General features: G+C 36.7%; 1 protein-coding gene across 2 annotated transcripts in view; it reads right to left on the bottom strand.

The window, feature by feature from the left end:
- The window catches only part of kctd1 (potassium channel tetramerization domain containing 1), a 48,982-nt gene that overhangs the window by 9,633 nt on the left and 18,994 nt on the right, over positions 1-20,355 (bottom strand). For both annotated transcript variants that reach the window (XM_005160473.6, XM_009294626.4), the window contains exons 2-3: positions 16,433-16,623; positions 927-1,071 (exon numbers count right to left, since the gene is read on the bottom strand). In XM_005160473.6, coding sequence (XP_005160530.1) covers positions 927-1,071; positions 16,433-16,623 — 336 coding nt within the window. The remainder of the gene's footprint in view (positions 1-926; positions 1,072-16,432; positions 16,624-20,355) is intronic.

Genomic DNA, 20,355 nt, shown 5'->3' with positions numbered 1-20,355 from the left:
GTGAGAGATGAGTGATATCATGTGAGAGACTTGTGATGTCTTGTGAGAGACTAGTGATGGCCTGTGAGAGACTAGTGATGTGAGAGACTAGTGATGTCCTGTGAGAGACTAGTGATGTCCTCTGAGAGACTAGTGATGTGCTGTGAGAGACTAGTAATGACCTGTGAGAGACTAGTGATGTCCTGTGAGAGACTAGTGATGTCAGTGAGAGACTAGTGATGTCCTGTGAGAGACTAGTGATGTCCTGTGAGAGACTAGTAATGACCTGTGAGAGACTAGTGATCAGTGAGAGACTAGTGGTGTCAGTGAGAGACCAGTGATGTCCTGTGAGAAACCAGTGATGTCCTGTGAGAGACTAGTGATGTCCTGTGAGAGATTAGTGATGTGAGTGAGAGACTAGTGATGTGCTTTGAGAGATTAGTGATGTGAGTGAGAGACTAGTGATGTGCTGTGAGAGACTAGTGATCAGTGAGAGACTAGTGATGTCCTGTGAGAAACCAGTGATGTCCTGTGAGAGACTAGTGATGTCCTGTGAGAGACTAGTGATCAGTGAGAGACTAGTGATGTCCTGTGAGAAACCAGAGATGTCCTGTGAGAGACTAGTGATGTCCTGTGAGAGACCAGTGATGTCCTGTGAGAGACTAGTGATCAGTGAGAGACTAGTGATGTCCTGTGAGAGACTAGTGATCAGTGAGACTAGTGATATCCTGTGAGAAACCAGAGATGTCCTGTGAGAGACTAGTGATGTCCTGTGAGAGACTAGTGATCAGTGAGAGACTAGTGATGTCCTGTGAGAGACTAGTGATGCCTGTGATATTTCTAATAATAATATTTATAAATGAAGAAATATTTATAAATGTTTCTTCATTTTCTAAACTTTAATATAAGTATTCACACACAGTGATGTAAAGGTAGATCAACATTACCTTAAAGTCATCTGGGATGAGCAGTTTTGAGGTCCTGAGGAAGTTTAATATGTAGCGAAACATGTGTCCATCCCGATCTATAAAATAATGCTGCTTTAGGCTGTCCAATACTATGGGCTCCGTGCCATCAAACAAACGGCCAATCCTCAGAGAGAAACAGACAGAGATTAACATAATTAGATGACACTAAACAATAACAATGCGATTTCTGGTTCTCCAATAAAACGTTCAGTCAATGTTTCAGAAAACATTTATATCTTAGTGGCTAGAACATTTTAATGACCTAAAGAATCCTTTTCTGCTTTAAATAGTTAGTTGACCCCTAAAATATTAATTTTGTTATTAGTTGCACATTACAATCTCCAGAGACATCTTCTCAACACAAATTAAAATATTTTAGATTTTTATGATTTTTAGAGTTCGGCAGCACAGTGGCGCAGTGGGTAGCGCTCACAGCAAAAAAGATTGCTGATTCGAGCCCCGGCTGGGTCACTTGGCATTTCAGTGTTGAGTTTATATGTTCTCCCCGTGTTCGTGTGGGTTTCCTCCAGGTGTTTCTATTTCCTCCACAAGTCCAAAGACATGCGCTATTGGTTAATTGGGTCAGCCAAATTGTCTGTAATGTATGTGTGTATGTCCTGGTCCTCTAGGTTGGGGATTAAGCTTTGGGATAATGACCCACCTTGTAAAAACTATAAGTTATGAAACACCAGAATGGTGCAGCAAAAAATCTACTTCAATATAAATGGCCCTGGAAGTAGGTAAATATTTTGAGTTCTCTCATCCTCCATATACAGCAACAGTTCAAAGCCCCAAAATCAAATACCAGAAAAGGAACCAAATACTTCCAGTGGTGACTTTCAGTGGTTCAATTGTAACCATATGAAGCTCCAAAAACACCAAAAACACCCTTTGTGCATGTAAAAATGTAAAAATGGCTTCTTTTTTTTGCCAATGCCTTCAGGGTTTGCATTTATAATACTGCTGTCAATACTCTAATTAAAATATGGCGTACAAAACAGAAAATGCGTGCCCTGCACTGAAGTGGAAGAGAATAGAAAGGCAGATAAAGTCATTTAAAAAAACTATTTGTTCACAAATGTGTTCTTGGAGCTTTGTATGATTACAATTGATCCACTGAAGTCATTTGGAATGTTTTGACAGTTTTTTGGTTACTTTTCTAAAGTTTGAACATCTCATGACCATTGCTGTCTATGGATTGTCAGAGAGAGCTCTCGGATTTCATCTTAATTTGTGTTCCGAAGATGAACAAAGGTCTAAGGCAGGGGTCTCAAACTGCGGCCCACCATCCTCCTCCCTATGGCCCGCAACTGACGTCTAAAATATAATGAGATTCGGCTCAACAAAACATTTATTTTTGAATACCTATCATTGTTGTGCAGTGGGATATACCCACTTGTGGTTTGACGCACCTGCTACTGGACATTTAGAGTACTGTAATATGTTTGGGTTACTTTCTGTTTCTCTCAGTGTGCGGTCCAGCGTAACGCACATGCAGATTATTTCTGTGGCTGATTTAAATGTTGAAATATATATACACCTAAGTTAAAAAAACTCAAATGTCGTTTGATTAAAATTAATTTTACACCACCTGTATTGTGTTGTACAAACACATTTCCATGGCTTACACGTTATAATGGTGGTGTGATAATATTGGGTCCTTATATTCATATATACATTTTTTTTTTTTTCAAAAGCGCATTAGTAAAATTTGACTAAATATTTTCCCCCTCTTTGTTGTAGTTTTACAACAACAACAACAACAACAAAAATACTAAAAAGTACAATTGCCAGTAAAGTCACTAAAGTTACCCAATCTTCTTTCTGCTGTTCTTGCGCCACCTGTTAAACTTTTGGTTAAGCAACAATTGATTGGGACAGAATAATAATAATTATTATTATGCCTGTTATTAAATTGTAATTTTCCATAGCAATGTAAACTACCCCTTTAATATGTACATTAAGAAACAAAAAGAAGGAGCTTTGACTGCATGTACTCTGGGAAAGAATGTCTGAGTGCATCAGTTACATCAGGTGTCACTTTTTTTTGCTGTACTTGAATGTTAAAGCGGCCCTCCTATAAATTGTCAGTCACTGAAATGGCTCCCCCCGCCAATTTAAAACAGCATGAGGGAGAGTAATTAATAACAGAATGTTTATTTTGGGTGAACTCACCCTTTAATTAACCTTTTATGTAATGCAAAGTTTCCATTGATATTTAAGATTCTTCATGAAACTAATGATGCCAATATGTCTATATTGATTTTTGAAAATGAAGGAGGACAACACAGTTTTCACATTCAATTAAGCATAAACTAATTTACTTTGATCATTTTTTAAGACTTTAGGCAAGACAAGGCACATTTATTTACAGTTGAAGTCAGAATTATTAGCCCACTTGTTTATTTTTTCCCCAATTTCTGTTTAACGGAGATATGATTTTTTTTCAACACATTTATAAACATAATAGTTTGTTCTGTAGCCTATCAAAAAAATAAAAGGGGCTAATAATTTTGACCTTAAAATGTTTATTAAATTTTATTTTAACTGCTTTTATTCTAGCCAAAATAAAACAAATAAGACTTTCTCCAGAAGAAAAAAACATTATCAGACATACTGTGAAAATGTCCTTGCTCTGTTAAACATCATTTGGAAAATATTTAAAAATAAAAAAAAATCAAAGTCGGGCTCATAATTCTGACTTCAACTGTATATAGCACATTTCATACACAATGGTAATTCAAAGTGCTTTATAAAAACAAGAATAAAAAAGAACAAGTATAAGAAAATTAAAAACAACAGTGAACAAAAATGATTGAAAACAGATTAAAATGTGTTAAAAACATGCTTTAAAGGAATGAAAAAGAAAAGAAATACACAATAAAGCGATCTGTTCATTTAGTATAGGCACAGCTAAACAGATGTGTTTTAGATCTTGATTTGAATTTAATGTTGGAGCTTTAACACAATGATTAACAAGTTCTCAGTTTGCAGACTATTACACTATTGTGGGTATGCGATACTTTGCTGTATTTTGACTGGAGAGAAAAAACATTCATTAAAAACAATCTGCCATCATCCCTCCATGCTCATGTAAAATCTATGACTGTCCAACAGTGGACTGTGACAGTTGTTTCGGTCAGCAGAGTCTGCCTAAACTGTAGCCTCTGCATCTGCATCAGCATCAGGAAAGGCGAGACTGCAGGCGGTGGCCATCATCATCATCATCATCTTCATCGCTCCTGACCACGCAAATGTCACCATCATCCAGCGCCCCGCGTCCTCCTGGCTCTCTGATGAGCGCCGTGTCATACTGATGCTGTCTGTGATAAAGCAGCCGGCGGGCGAATGGACCACAACTGTCACTTACGCCAATGCTGTTTTCGGAAACATCTAATCGACGATCACAAAATCTTTCTAAGGCCTATTCACGCACGTGATTAGAGTGTTCAAAATCATGGGTTGCACTTCAAGATTGAGCAACTTCCATTTAAAACAACTGAAACAAATCATTCTAAACAACAAGAGATGAATCAACATCCACAGTAAAAACTGAGTGAGAGATATCTTGGGTTCTCTGCTTTATTTTTATCCATTATGAAAATAATGCCATGCTTGGTATTTTAACGTGGCATTAGTATCACAAGCATATCTGTGGCCAAAGCATTTTTTTAGGTCACTGTTTTTTTTCCTCTTCTCTAGATTATTTTCTCTTTATATTCCAGTCAGTACGGTAATATTTAATGTGTCAATAATATTCCTTCCTTCTAGGATATTGCGAGTCAAATTCGTACTTGTTATTAAGATTACAATTGTTATTTATTTGCTACTTATTACAAACTTATTTAAAATGAGCTGAATCTACACAATTCGTGAGTTCTTTTGGGACAACTTAATTTATGTTTATTCCAGTGTTTTTACAGTGTTAGTTATAAAAAAAAAAAAAAAAGAAGAATTGTGCGTGTAAAATAAAACACACTTATGTTGCCATATATGAGTTATTGTGATGAAATTTGGGGGAATAAATATAAATCTGATTTACAGTGCCCAGCATATATGAGTACACCCCTCACAAATCTAATTTTTAAATTCATAGTTTTAATAGAAAGCTATACAATATTATATTTGTGAATATACATTAGGTCAGTCAGTATTGAAATCTGGAGCTTACTCAACAAAATAACTTACGATAACAGGTCAAAACTAGTACACCCAAATTTATATGTTATAGAAAAATAAACACAAATTTTAAAAAAGATAGAAAAATCAAGAGAAGCAAAAATAAATAAATAAATTGAAAAATTTAGTTGAAATATTAAAATTTTAAAATTGTAATTGATTTTGCAATATTTAGCTTGAATTTAATTGCATTATCTTTCGATTTATAAATATGTTTGGTGACTAACATATATAATTGTAATAAATATATCTGTTTAATAAATTGTTTAAATGCACCAAAATACATTGCCTATATTCACTGAGAGTATTTTCAAAATGGGGTGTACTCAATTATGCTGAGCTTTGTACAATCCTTATGCACAATACAGAAAAAAGTATAGAAAATGTGGAGTAGTACGATTTCTTTATTTGAAAATTGAAGAAACATAAGTGTAATGATTTGGCTTAATTTAAAACAGCACAATTTATGTCTGAAGCTAGGAATAAATAACTTCCGAAAGTGCATAGAAAGTGACAAGGGGAATATAATCTGAGAGAAGAACAAAATCTTAGGAGGTTGAAAACAACGACAACTTAAAAAAATGTGTGTATGTCTGTATGTGGTGTGAAATTATGGAACAGATTGTCAAACAATGTCAGAATATTAGTCAATTTAAAACGTTGTATAAATATATATTCTATTTAATGTAATATAACTATTAATAAAAATGATTGTATAAAAATGAAAAATGTATAAAAATGTAAAACAATATATTATTAAAGAAATATGTTGATGAATAGAGATGATTGAAAAACGAACAAAATGATTTAAGTTAATGGCTGGGTCTATGTTATGATACGGTGCTCAGCATATATGAGTACACCCCCACAAATCTCTCATTCATGTTTCCTATAGGATGATTAACAACATTATATTTGAGCATATACATTAGATTAGTCAGTACTGAAGCCAAATCTGGAGCTAGTTTATCAAAATAACTTACAATAATGGTTCAAGTTTTCATAGGCTAAATATATATGTTAGGGAAAAACATTACATAAAATTTTCAAAAGTAGCAAAAATCAAGAGAAGCAAAAAATATATACACTTTTGTTGAAATGTTGCAATATTTTGCATGAATGTAAATGTATTATCTTTACATTTCTAATGATTTTCTCTGACTAAAATATTATTTTAATAAATAAATCCGCTTAATAAATCTGTTTTGTTCAAATGCACCAATATATATTACCCATATTCACTGAGAAATGGATAAAAATATTCGTTTTCAAAATTAGGTGTACTCAATCATGCTAAGCACTGTGTGTTAATGTACAAACGCTGAATTAACCACACAATATGTCAAAGATGCCAAAAGCTCATATATGTCTCAAATAAAAAGAAGTCAAATAAGAAATAAGTTGAAGTAATAAACAAATGATATTTAATAAAGGGGTGGAGAAAATAATAAGCTTGTGTTGCATCCCACTCCATTTTGACCATGATGAAATGTAGCTTGTTTAAAGATTTGCTTTGTGAATGATTTTATTTATTTTATCTTGTTCAAAACAATTAAATCAAATCAAACTTTCACACTAAAACACAGGAATTAAAGAAAATAATGACATGAGTACTGAGAAAAGCAAACGCAAAATCAGGCCACAAATGTCCCATAACCAGCGATCTGTTCCTGAAAGATCGCTGGCATACTACACTCACGTCATTCAGGAACTACATATCCCAGAATGACGTTGCACACATCAGTCACCAATCACCATCAATCACACACAGCTGAATACCGTCATCATGAATTGTTTGGACTATTCACACACATTGCACACACCAGTCGATGCTGAGTCTTTGTTTGTCAGTACCTGCATGGTTTCAGTGAGTGTCGTCCTGTTTTTAGTTTTTCTAGTTATGTTTTGATGATTGTTTTGTTACTATATGTACTTTGATCATCGTTTTGTTTTTGCAAATGCCCTTCTTGATATCTGAGTTCTTGTTTTTTGACCTCCCTTGTTTTTTTTTATTTTAAAGATTTATTTTTGGCCTTTTTGCCTTTATTAAATAGGACAGTATTAAGACAGGAAGTGAGGTGGGAGAGAGAGAGAGGGGGTAGGATAGGGAAATGTCGTCAAGCCGGGATTCGAACTCCTGGGGCCTCATGTACAAAGACTTGCGTGGAAATCATACTAAAACATTGCGTACGCAGAAAAAAAATCAATGTATGAAACACTGCGTACGCCAAATCCCACGCATATTCTTTTGTACATCCGCATGAACGTGAAACTGAGCGCAACATGCACGAGCACAAAACCCCTACCTGCCTCCTCCCCCGTATGAATATGCAAATGACTCTACTTTGGCAAAACCCAACGAAAAAGCAACGGCAAAAGCAAGCAAAAAGAGAAACTTTGAACAGAATGTGAATTGGAGGTGCTGCTTTCGGAGGTAGACCGGAGAAAAGCGGTGTTATTTGAAAGTTTGTTCTCCGGAATTAACAACAAAAGAAAAAAATAGAGTGGGGAGAGTTTAGCTGATGCGGTTAACACAGTTGGGTCTGAACATCGCACTGTGGAGTTAAAAGAGAAATAGTGTGATTTATAGGTGTAAAATGCTGAAGCACCCTTAACAGTCTCAGTGGCGCAGCTCGTAAGACGCATGTCAGCATGTTGTGACATGTTCGAGCATGAAATCGGTTCGAATCCAGCGTCTGTTGAACTCTTTCCTATTTTTTCCCCTGCTACATATTAGATTTTGCCAAGTATTTATCATGAGAAAGACAAGTAGGAATCATTAATAAGTCTGTGCATCATATTTTATTTGCACATTTATTGAATGGAAATGTTTGATTCATGCATGCAAATTCCTCTTCAGATAGTGTCTTTATAGCAATGTGCGTGCGGTAGATCGCTCAGATTACATTGGGAAAACAGGCGACCGCTGCAAATTGCGCTTTAATGTTTAGCTGGTCAACTGTATGGTATGGAAACCTTATATAGCCTACCTGCTAGATGAACCCGTCTCATACAGCTGCTATTGCAAGGCTCAGACACTTTGTAGAGAGGAATTTAACACAACTGCCTCTAGGAGTCGCCAATGGAAATAAAACAGACACGCACAAAAAATGTGCGTACGCCAGCCATAAAGCTGCCGTGGAGCTGCGCACATTGCCACGTTCAGTTCATTGTTAGTAAATCCAAACGTGAGCGATTCTGAGCGTGAAACCTGGCGTACGCAAAGATTTTGTGCGTACGCAGCATTGATACATGAGGCCCCTGATGCCCTGACGTGCTATTGCACCATATGTCGGCGCGCTAACCACTAGGCTATTGCGCCGAAGACCTCACTTGTTTTTACCTGCACAAATAATCTTTTTCATTAAAAATTGCATTTGGATCCAACCTCCTGTCTTCACTCCCTTGACCCCCGGTGACACCAAATAGGAGGGACTGAACATTGCTGCGGAAAGACTTGGTTTAAGTTTTTTGTTAATTCAAAATGCTTTCCTTTTAATACTGGATGGCAGAACTGTGAAGATATAAATAACACCTCATTGTACCTATACAAAAAAAATCTATTCACTGATTGTTTACAGTTTAACAGAACTTAAACTGTAAAGCATTATGGGAAAATGTGGATAATAGGCTTGTTTGACTCTACATCAGACAATATGTGTGAGACTTGGTCACTGTAAGCGGCGGTGGGAGGCGAAACTGTGAGACATGTGAGCAGTTGTGAGACAGGACGCGAGTCTGGCTCAAAGCGCTTCGGGCTCCTTTTGGCCTGTGCTCTGATGTTTGACTCAGTCAGCAGCGATGAGACAATAATGCTCTTTGGCATTGCAGAAATATACCGGTCAGTGAGCTAATGAGCACAGACAAGCCACACACACACATACACGCAAACACACACATCATGAAGGACTCGTGAATGAACAGACGTGTTCAGAGGACGACATGTGTTTTTGGAAATTTTTAACAGACTGCCAGACGAATTAGAAGACAATGACAGGGGATAAAATATGATTTTGATGGGGAAAAACTAGAACACCTTTCACTTTGAATATACTTTACAGTACAGTGTACATTTCATATTTTCAGACTCTTATGATCTGCTTCCATAGTTACTATAAATCTAGCAACATTTTATAGTTACTGTCATGTTTTTTCACAAATAATTTCAAGTGGCCAGTTCACCCAAATATTTGAATTCGGTAATCATTTACTCACCCTCCACATGTTGCAATAGCCCCTTTAAGCTATGTTTTTTTTTTCCGATAGTCTACAGAACAAACCATCATTTTAAAATAACTTGCCTAATTACCCTAACCTGTCTAGGTTACTTAATTACCCTAGTTAAGCCTCTAAATGTCACTTTAAGCTGTATAGAGCTTAAAGATAAGCTTGAAAAATATCTAGTCAAATATTATTTATAAGATAAAAATAAATCAGTTATTAGAAATGAGTTATTAAAACTATTATGTTTAGAAATGGGTTGAAAAAAATCTTCTTTCCGTTAAACAGAAATCAGGAAAAAAGTTAAACAGGGGGGCTAATAATTCAGGGGGGCTAATAATTCTGACTTCAACTGTACATCACAAACTACTTAAATAATTATTCAAAATAATTTGTAATGCATCACTCTGAAGTCTTCATGAACAAGCTAATTAAATAACTTAAACTCAAAATAATCTTAATTTATTAATTTATTTGACAAGTAACTTTGTCAGGGCTTGAAATTGCAACCATTTTGTTCGCATATGCACCTGCAATTTTATCTATGCGACCTCAAAATATATTTGGGAGCATTTCTGCGAGTGCCTAAAATTGCTGTGTGCGACTAGTTTTTACTGCAAAATGTTCACCACATGCACGGATTTGGGAGACATACACTCATTAAAATGCATTTCTGCACTTGAAACGCAAAAACGCAGCGCTCAGACATGGTTTAAAACAGTTGTCATGTCGACTTGCTGCAGTAAACAAAGCCAAGTCTGTAAAGCTTGCCCCGCCTTCACGCTCTTCTTATTGGCCCACTACTGCTCTAGCACTGAAATATCAGCTGTCAATCACTCAGTCAAAGCCTTCTGGCTTGGGATGACAGAGAGAGCTAAAATTGTAAAGCGCTGAAAATGAGAATGAAAATATAACTGACAGATTTTGTTTTAGAATCCATGGCATCTAAAGTTACAAATAATGACACATCTTACTAGTGATCATGTGCTGAATGTTAATCCACCATCAACACTTTTCGAAGAGTGGATTAAAGACTTCCATTGGCTTCAAGTCTGCTATGAAAAGTCTGTGGGATGGAATTTTCTGGTAACTGTTAGCCACATTTAGCACGAAAGCTTCTGTTTAATGCTTCATTTAATCGCCAGTTGCTGTCCGCCATGCAAGTGGCAGCTATATGTAAAATATAACACCACATAACCCTTCGCAAATGGGCTTACACTGAGTAAACTAACATCGCTACTCATAAAAAGACCGGTATTACTATTAACATGACGTATGCAAATAATAAGGTACAGTATATGTCAAAAGCATCAGTGCAATATCAGACACCACCCGTAAGAACATCACAGTTATATCGTTAACAGATTCATTCATGTCAAGCAGTATGTGCAGGTCCGGTGAGCGCTCCGTGTATCCTTTAGTCACTAAGTTATGTCATAAAAATGTATTTTCTTGTGATAACGGGATTTCGGGATTAATATTTTCCTCACGCATGCATATTTTTTTGCTTGTTAGTTTGATTAGTGTTGATTTTAAGTGCAATAAATATGTTTGTACAAAACTTGTAGTAACGGTGCTCATAATTAGTGGGTGCGACTAAATTTTGGTTAATGCGCCTACACTTTTAAAGTTAGGAGCACCGGTGCTACCAAGCAAAAATGTTAATTTCGAGCCCTGTTTGTATTGTAATAATAGGATAAAACATTTGTAACATTCAAGTACATCAAGACACATTTTTGCACTTGTAAACTTTAACAGATACAGTTGGAGTCAATTTTGTTTTGCCCTCCTGTTAATTTAAAATAATGTTTCCCAAGTGATCTTTAACAAACCAAGGACATTATCACAGTATTTCCTATAAAACAAAAAATATTCATAATAAGTCTTATTTCTTAAAGTTTGTCTTGATTAAAAGCAGTTTAAAAAAAAAAACCCAAAAAAAACAATTCTAAGGTCAGTGTTATTAGTCTCCTTAAGAAATATTTACTGGATATTTTTGATTGTCTACACAATAAACCAGTTATTCAATAACTAGACTAATTATTCTTATTTCCTAGTAAACCTAACCAAGTTAAATCTTTAAATTATACTTTAATCTGAATACAACCATCTTGCAAAATAACTAATAAAACATTATGCACAAATAGTCACCATGGGAAAGACAAAAAAACTATTGTTTAAAACGTGTTGTAAAAAATCATGTGTTTGAAGACTCGTGCTTTATGTCACTACTGACATCAAAAATAAATGAAGGCAAAACTAAACAAGCTGAATATTACTTTTACATGAGCGTGACCGAAAACTAAATTTGATCAGTGTGTTACATCTGCCAAATTCAACTGTACACTCAATTTCTGATTAATAACAGCCTATGCATAGATGAGGACTTTTGCATATTAAACGTTTTAAAATCGATATTAAAAACAAAAGTCTAATACAATCAACAGTTGACAATTTAATAGTTTTTCCCTACATGAATATGACTGAAGTTTAATTTTTTTATTACCTGTGTCAATTTGGGGCTTAACTTCTGATGATTGTGGGAAACTGATGCGCACAGCCCCGTCACTGACAAAAGTTAAGGGAAAGCAGAGACAGCGAGTGCGCGTGACACAGAGAGCGTGCGAGAGAGGCCTCAGTCACAACAGTCTGCCAGCGATGGCTGATCTCGCTTCTTCATGTCGTTTTAGATGTGACACAAAAATACATGTCCAAATTTAGGGAGGCCATAGAGGGGCCAAGCTTGTTGACATAGGGGCACCCCCCGAACTGCCACTGACCCCCATAATATTTTTCCCTACAATGGATGTTAATGTCTACCAGTTTCCAACTATCCTGAAAATATAATTTTTATACAGCAGGATAAATCATTTAATGGTTATTAAATGATACATTGTGTGTGTATAAATGTATATCTTTTTAAAGCTTCCACATTAACACCACCATCATTTTTCTCTTTTTTAAAAATAGTTTGCTCTTGCTGCTTTGCATTTCTGCTCAAACTAGGAGATTTTTTTAGGATACTTTAAGCTCATTTGAATGCACTCTCACTTTGTCCTTGTCTTGTTTTTTTAATTAAACAATTAAAAATATATACATTTAGATGCATTTACATGAGAAGCAAAGTTACTTAACACATTAAAATTGGTTTATTGTACCACAGATGTAAAAAATAAAGGCTACTCATTGGCATTCATGGTTTCATGAAGAACACTTCTTCATAAAAGTTTTTATTAAAAGGTTTTTCACGTAATAAAAAACATGGTTCTTTCAAGTACTCTTCACTAAAAGGTTCTTTGGAGAGCCAAAAAGTGCTTCTTCTATGGCAGGGGTGTCCAAACTCTGTTCTGGAGGGCCGATGTCCAGCAGAGTTTACCTCCAACTTGCTTCAACACACCTGCTGGGATGTTTCTAGTATGTTTAGAAAGAGCTTGGCTGTTTCTCAATATGTGTTCTTCAGCAATCTTGCGTCCTCGTGTTCTTGTGTAACATCATCATCAACCGCTAAAGTTCAGTTCCCATACTCAAGACTACAAGAACAGAGGATGCATAAAAGTTCCTGAATGTGTTTTTGATATCGAAGACACACCGATGCAGACTTGAGCACCGAACTCGCTCTAGAAGTCCCAGAAGTAATGTAACTTATTAGATGTAACTTATTTGTCTCAGGAGTTTCCCTAAATAAGACGGTGAAAGTGAACATCACTATGAAAATCTTAATAAAGACATAACACATTAAGGGTGTTTATTTGTTGTAATTCGTATTAAAATCTGTGCTATTTGTGTTGTGCGATGCATCTTTGTAAAGTCTATATGCACAGTATATATTGAGAAAAGGGGGAAAAACAATACATCGCTGTATGAATGCTGTTATGTTTTAATAATTTTGGGTTAAAAACGCATGAAGGTCACCTGACCATCAGGAAGAATGCGGCATCTCATTCCTCACGGGACATTTTCTGTGTTCTCGTGGTCTCCTGAGGTGTGTTTGTTTAGGTTTAGAGCAATGACTGTAAAAAATATGGACGACGCGACAGCCCTTTTTCCCATTGAACGCCTTGAGGGCAAAACGCCTGCTTGACGGGCACAAACTGTCGCAAAAGACTGCTGAAATTGGAGCCTTGACATGCGCAAAAGGATTGTCTGATGGAGCCAGAGGAGGAGCCGCGAAAATGAGCAGAGTCGAGCTTCCAATCAAACGCTTTATGTAAAATCAACTACGCCCCCCGAACTTCTCAGCATGCGTTTGCTGTCATATCAACACAAATGGATGTAATAACGTTAACAAATATGAGGGTTTTATATATTCAATCGCGCCAGCTCCAGGCCGCAGCGCATAACTTACTCGCGGCGTCGCGGCTGATTCCGGCTTGCATGCGGCAGCGCCAGCTCGCTCGGCCGCCGCATCTGGCTCGATTGACTCGGGCTGGAATTGGGTAGTGAGTCCAGGCATCCGGAGTAGGTCCAGCAGAATTAGTCAGTCTGAGGGGTAAGAGATAAGTCTCCGGCAGGCGAGAATCTAGCCGGAACTGTGTTTTGCTATCTGGGTGGCTAGGCGTGTATCAGCAAACTAATAAAGCCCGAAAAAAGCCCTGAACTTAGCGAATAAACAGTGTTCCACCAGATCATGTATCAGCAACTATAGTTTACTGCTGAACTCATTTTGTCATGGTAAAATAACACAGAAATCGAATAATAACATTTCAGTCTACTTCAGTCTCCTGCCGAAGCTCAGACGCCGCGCTTTGAGAAACTGTCAATCACAGCTGTCAATCACGATGACACGCCCAGCATTAAATTACTGCTAAAAACAAACTGTTTACAAAAATGAAGATCTGCACCTATTTCAGCACAATAACCAGTGCCTTAATCAACCAGAACCATCTTTCGGGACATTTTATTAAAAGTGTAATATTTTTTTTTATTTGGGCTCAAGTCTCCTTCATCAACACGGAGGAGGCGGGCTTTATGACTTGTACTGCAGCCAGCCCCCAGGGGGCGATCTAACGGTCGAGACCCTCACTCAAACGTAGGCTTGCGGCACACTTGGTTTAGAGCTAAACCCTCCAGGCCTCCGGTCCTCCAGGGCCGAGTTTGGACACCTCGTTTTATGGCATTGCCGACAAAACGCTGTTTGAAACTTTTTTTTTTAGAAGAGTTGTTCAGCCAAAAATTTTAATTGACTCAATATTTAATCATCTTCAAGTGGTTATAAACAGAAGAGTTTCTTTCTTATGTTGAAGTTGAACACAAAATAACCTGTAATTAAACCTGTAACCATTGGCATCCATAGTAGAAAGAACACATGGAAGTCAAAGGTTATAGATTTTCAGCTTACTTCAAAATATCTTTTGTGTTCAACAGAGAAAAAAAATCTCAAACAGGTTTTAAACAAGTCAAGTGTGAGTAAATGATCACATAATATTCATCTTTGGGTGACCTATCCCTTTAAGCAGGTACAACAAAATCTCACCAATTTTCATAATACCTATGCTTGTTCGTTTATTCCTTCTTTTTCTTTTCAGCTTAGTCCCTTTATTAACCTAGGGTCGCCACAGCGGAATGAACGGCCAACTTATCCAGCATATGTTTTACGCAGCAAATGCCCTTCCAGCTGCAACTGTATTAAATTCAATCAGTTAAAAATTTTACTTGACTGAAATCGTTTAATAATAGACAAAAACATGTAAATAATGATCATTTAAGATTAACAACAAATATTTAAGACTTTGAACCAATTTATATCTTTTTAAATAAATTTGAATCAGTTTGTAGCTAATTAAACTTTTCTTTAACACATTTTAAAGATATAAAATGAAATTCAAGAGTTCACACTTAGCTGATGATTGATAATAAAACTAGTTTGGCGTGCTGTCTCGGGAGAGAGCCCTGAGCTTATAAGATCCTCGAGCCCTGGGCTCCCTCCCATTGCAAGGCGAGAGGGGAGTTTGAGCTCAGGTAGATCTCGATGACTCCCCCTCTTGCTTATTGTAGCTAAGTGTTAGATATGGATGTTGAAGGTGTACTCAGAGTTTAGCTAAAATATTTTGGATTAATTGTTTAGAGTGCTTGTTTTTTTTAACTGTGGGAGGAAACCGGAGGACCCGGGGAAAATCCACGCGACCACAGGGAGAACTAGCAAAGTCCACACAGAAATGCCGTCTGGTTTGGAAAGGAATTAAACCAGGGGCATTCTTGCTGTGAGGCAACAGCGCTAATCGCTGGCCACCGTGACGCCCGTTTGAAAGGAGGGAAAGTAGGGTTGGGTGGGGGGGTTTCTTCAAGACGAAGATATTGAGATGAGAAAAGTCTGGTTATTTATAGTGAGTTAAGGATCGTCTGATAGGATAATCAGTTATTAGCTAAAGTCGGAACAGCTGTGAACAATCATAAGCACGTGATCCTCTCGAAATTTGTTTATAAATAAATTTCACTTAAAATAATCAAACAATACTTTAAATAAATGTAAGTTTTAGAATTTCAAGAAAAATGTTTGAATTATAATTATCCTAACAGAAGTATTAGCAATAGCTCAAATTTATCCAGCTGCAACCCATCACTGGGAAACACCCATACATTCACACAGATGCACAGCGGACAATTTAGCTTACCCAAATTCACCTATAGCGCACGTCTTTGGACTTGTGTGGGAAACCGGAGCACCTAGAGGAAACCCACGCCAACATGGAGAGAACATGCAAACTCCAAACAGAAATGCCAACTGACCCAGCCGAGGCTTGAACCAGCGACCTTCTTGCTGTGAGGCATGTTTTACCCACTGCGCCACCGGGCTGCCCCATACCTTTGTTTAGCTTTATGTATTCATTTTATTACTGGAAAATAGTGATCTATAACATGCTGAACAATGTTTTTGGGGTATTTATGAACACAACTGATAGTTGATCTCACCAAAAAAAGTTACATTTGTAAAGTCCTGTAATAGCTATCATGAAATATGTGTTTTTCTACAGGAGCACAGGATATGAATAAAACAACTACGATGAATTCCACTTCTAAAAACTACAAGAAATGGAAAAGGGTCCACTTGTTTTTGTGTTTATCTCTGTGTGTGTACAGTCATTTACCTGGACTCGGGGTATTTGGTTAATGTGGCCAGGCTGCTGGTGTACATGTGACCTCCGACATCAATGTGCACGGGAGCGTTGGCCTTCGTGAGCTGTGCAGGTGTGGGGATGCCAGCTGTGCCCAGCGGCGAGACCGGCGAATGTGCCAAGATAGGCCGAGTCGACATGCCCACACTGTTGCTGCGATTTTCCTAAAAGAGAAAATGTGTTTAAGATCAGTTCAATTAAATAATGTATAGACAAAGCAGAAAAGGAGGTCAAATAATTGAGATGAAACATCAGGAATTGACTGGAATGTGAAAAATGGACATTAATGGTGGCCTGAAACAGGCAGCGTTATTCAACATGTTGGTTTAATTTTCACTGAAATAGAATTGGACATATGGAGCAGCTCCTCCACCTTCTCTAAAAAAGCCAACAGCATTTTCGTTTATATTTCTCAGCTCCGCCAAAAATGTTGAGCTCGATAAAGCCGCATCAGACATCTCATGACAGACACAGTGGGTCTATCTGTCCATTTCTCCTCTTAACCTCCCACACAGTAGGATAAAATGTAACTGCTTGGACAGAATTCAGATATGTATGGTATGTTTTGGGGTCTGAACCAGCTAATACATACAGTAAATACATATACATGAGACATGTTTACGTAAAACCAGACAAATTTCACTCCTATGAAAAACACAGATTGTCGGAATATTTGATCGCCTACAGTCGAGCCCGAAATTATTCATACCGCTGGCAAATTCTGACTTAAAGTTTTTGTTCAAATTTAAATAAATCAGAGAAACAAGAAAAAAAATGACATTTTCCAGAATGATGACTCTTCATCATCTTATTATTTTGGGAGGAGCCTGTGTCATTTCCGGTCCAAAAAATAAAACAAAAAACTTTTTGAATAAAAGTAACTTTAAGTCTTCACTTAACTTTAAAATTTGCCAGGGGTATGAATACTTTCAGGCTTGACTGTTTTATAGTCCCCATTCGCCATGCAGAAAAAAGTAATAGTGTGAAAAAGTAGTTGATTTCAGATGTAGCTTTAGCTTCTGTTTATATTCTGTTTATAGTGACACTTTAAAGAACATTTGATTGGACAGAAAGTCTGAAAACTCAAAAGCACAGCGATGTCATTAAAATTGTAGATCCGTGTTGGCAGACATAAGAGTCTAGATTTTTAATGGATATATCGACTATGCTGATGTAGTAAAATAGATTTAGGACATCAGTCAAAAAGAAAAAGTTATTTCATTTCTTTTTTGTAAACTGTTCAAGACCTTTGTTGTCTTTGACATATTTTTCATCAACGATCAACAACAAAATAAATCAGACATCAGTTTTGATTTCATGTAGACTTTACAAGCTTATTTCTACATCACCAGTGAAAACAAATCAGAGCTTTATATTTTTCAGTTAAAGCCATATAACACCAGATCAGCAAATTTACATAACTGATTTATTTTGTTATTATGTTTTTATTATGGTATTACAACACTAACTCATTTTGCACTGCCAAAAATGTACTGTATAACTTATGATTGCTCAAAAAAAAGTTCATAAAACCTACATTTTAATTTCCAACATGAGCATTATATACAGCATTATATACCTACATTGTGGATCAAAAAATCTTTTTAAAATTGTCCTAAAACATGAATGGAAGTTGTTCAATAGTTTAAAGACAACTTTGATGAAAGGCCTTGATCCAAAAATATTACTTTTTTCACTTGCTTTTAAGAGTTCGGCAAAGTTTATCGACAAAATTCAGCCCCAAAATGGGTGTGAGAAAACATATACAAGATGATTTTATTTTTACAAATATACATGCTGACAGCTAAATAAGTATTACAAACGTTGTTGCACACTAATCCTAGGTTTCTGAAGGTTTCACCAAGCTAAATTTAAGTTTTTAAGACATTTTTAGACCGTTAAGAATGACATTTTAGAGTTATAAAAGACTAAACGCTAAGGAATTTTTCAAAAGGCTCAGATGAAAAAGATTTTTATTTGTCCAATCAAAAAAATTATACTTAAATACATTTAATAATACAATAACAATATTTAATATGGACAATATTTCAGTAAAAATATTTAGACATTTTTAGACTTTTTAAACTCCCACAGAAACCCTGTAATATATGGACATTGTAACAGACGATCGTAAAAATAAAACTATTAATGACATAAAGATCCTCCATACAAACGACCCCAATACAAAACGAGTAAACAAACTTATGGCTGTATTTCATTTATTCATTTTATTTTCCTTCGGTTTAGTCATAATTTCAGAGGTCGCCACAGCGGAATCAATAGCCAACTATTCCAGCATGTTTTACACAGCGGATGCCCTTCCAGTCACTACCCAGTACTGGGAAACACCCAAACATATTCATTCACTATGGCTAATTTAGTTTATTTAATTCACCTACAGCACATGTCTTTAGACTGTGGGCGAAACCGAAGCACCCCTAGGAATCCTACGAAAACACGGGAAGAACATGCAAACTCCACACAGAAAAGCCAACTGGCCCAGCTAGGAACCAGCAACCTTGCTGTGAGGCGACAGTGCTCCCACCGAGCCACGCTGTTTTTTTTTAAGAAATGTTTATGCATCCCTTTCTAGTCCAAACAAAGCAGAAAGCTTTATGAGGGTATGCACACTTCAGGGAATTATCCCTAAATTTGCTAAACTCTGCACACTAAACTGAAATAGGAAATGTTTAAGTATTTAACCAGAACATTTTAAAGCTGCATCTTCATTTCGGTTAATGTGTCACGAGCGTGGAATGAGAAAACAACGCTAAACGGTTCACAACATAAACCCAGATAATCACTTGTACCTTGACAACTGCAATGCAACGCACCAGTTGAAATAATTAAATCTAGCCGTTATGGCATTAATGGTGATTTCACTGTCAGCACTAAACCACATTACAGCAGTCAGACTCTCATTATGCTCGTTCCACGGGCTCCGTCTGCCATAATATCTGCTTGTACTGGGAAATAACTGTTTGCTAAATCTCAATGGTCACTTTCTACCGAGGCCCGATGAAACAGCCACAGGCAGAGTTTCCTTTAAAAGATGAAAAACAGAGAAAAGTAAACTGTAACATAAGTATACTTGTGTACTTTGTGCACTATCGATGCATTTTTCGCCCAGAGCGGAGTAATGTTATCTGAGTCGACTGTCTTACAGAATGAAACATGCTGAGAGAATGAGTTCAGCGCGCCGGCTTATACAGCGACCTGAAAAAAACAAGCATTAACCCTTCTTAATACACAGAACATGAGCTAGTAAACAAGTATTCGGGCTAGCGCATTAATGCACTAATGATAAACATCTCTGGCACAACTGGGTGCAGTTTACTGATGGTGGCCAAACGCGGCGTTATGCCTACAGGGAGACCGGCTTGGGTCAAAGAGGCATTTTCTTATGCAAAACCTTTTTTTTTTTATGCGTGCAGTGTAGACAATGAGGAAAATGAGAGCATGGGGTGTAAAATGTTTGCCTTTATTCATCTGGCAGAGGTTTCTAACGGATTTTTCTTTTTTAAAGTATACTGTCAACTTGTAGACAAAATAATATAATATGTTTTGTGCTTGAAAAAACAACGCTGGTTCAGTGCAGTAAATAAGTGTGATTCAATAAAGTGAAAATAAGTGTTACAGGAACTATTTGCTATTCCTGTGTGTTGGATGCTGCTGGGAGTCGGAGAAGGGCGAGATGCAGACTCTGCCATTAGCTAATTGGAGAGATGTTGACAGTTGACACCAACTTAAGAAAGTTTGCTCTGGGATTGTGGCTGCGCTGAATAAACAAGCAGGCAAGGTTAATTATTGAAGTACTGATTTTCAGAGCTTTCTAGAGGTGAGCTCTGGGGTTGTAATGGTATGCAAATTTCATATCATGTGTATAGTGACCATAA

The sequence above is a fragment of the Danio rerio genome, chromosome 20 (assembly GCF_049306965.1).
Source record: "Danio rerio strain Tuebingen ecotype United States chromosome 20, GRCz12tu, whole genome shotgun sequence".
In the NCBI taxonomy this organism is placed as follows: Eukaryota; Metazoa; Chordata; class Actinopteri; order Cypriniformes; family Danionidae; genus Danio; species Danio rerio.
This window is presented reverse-complemented; position numbering and strand designations above follow the sequence as displayed.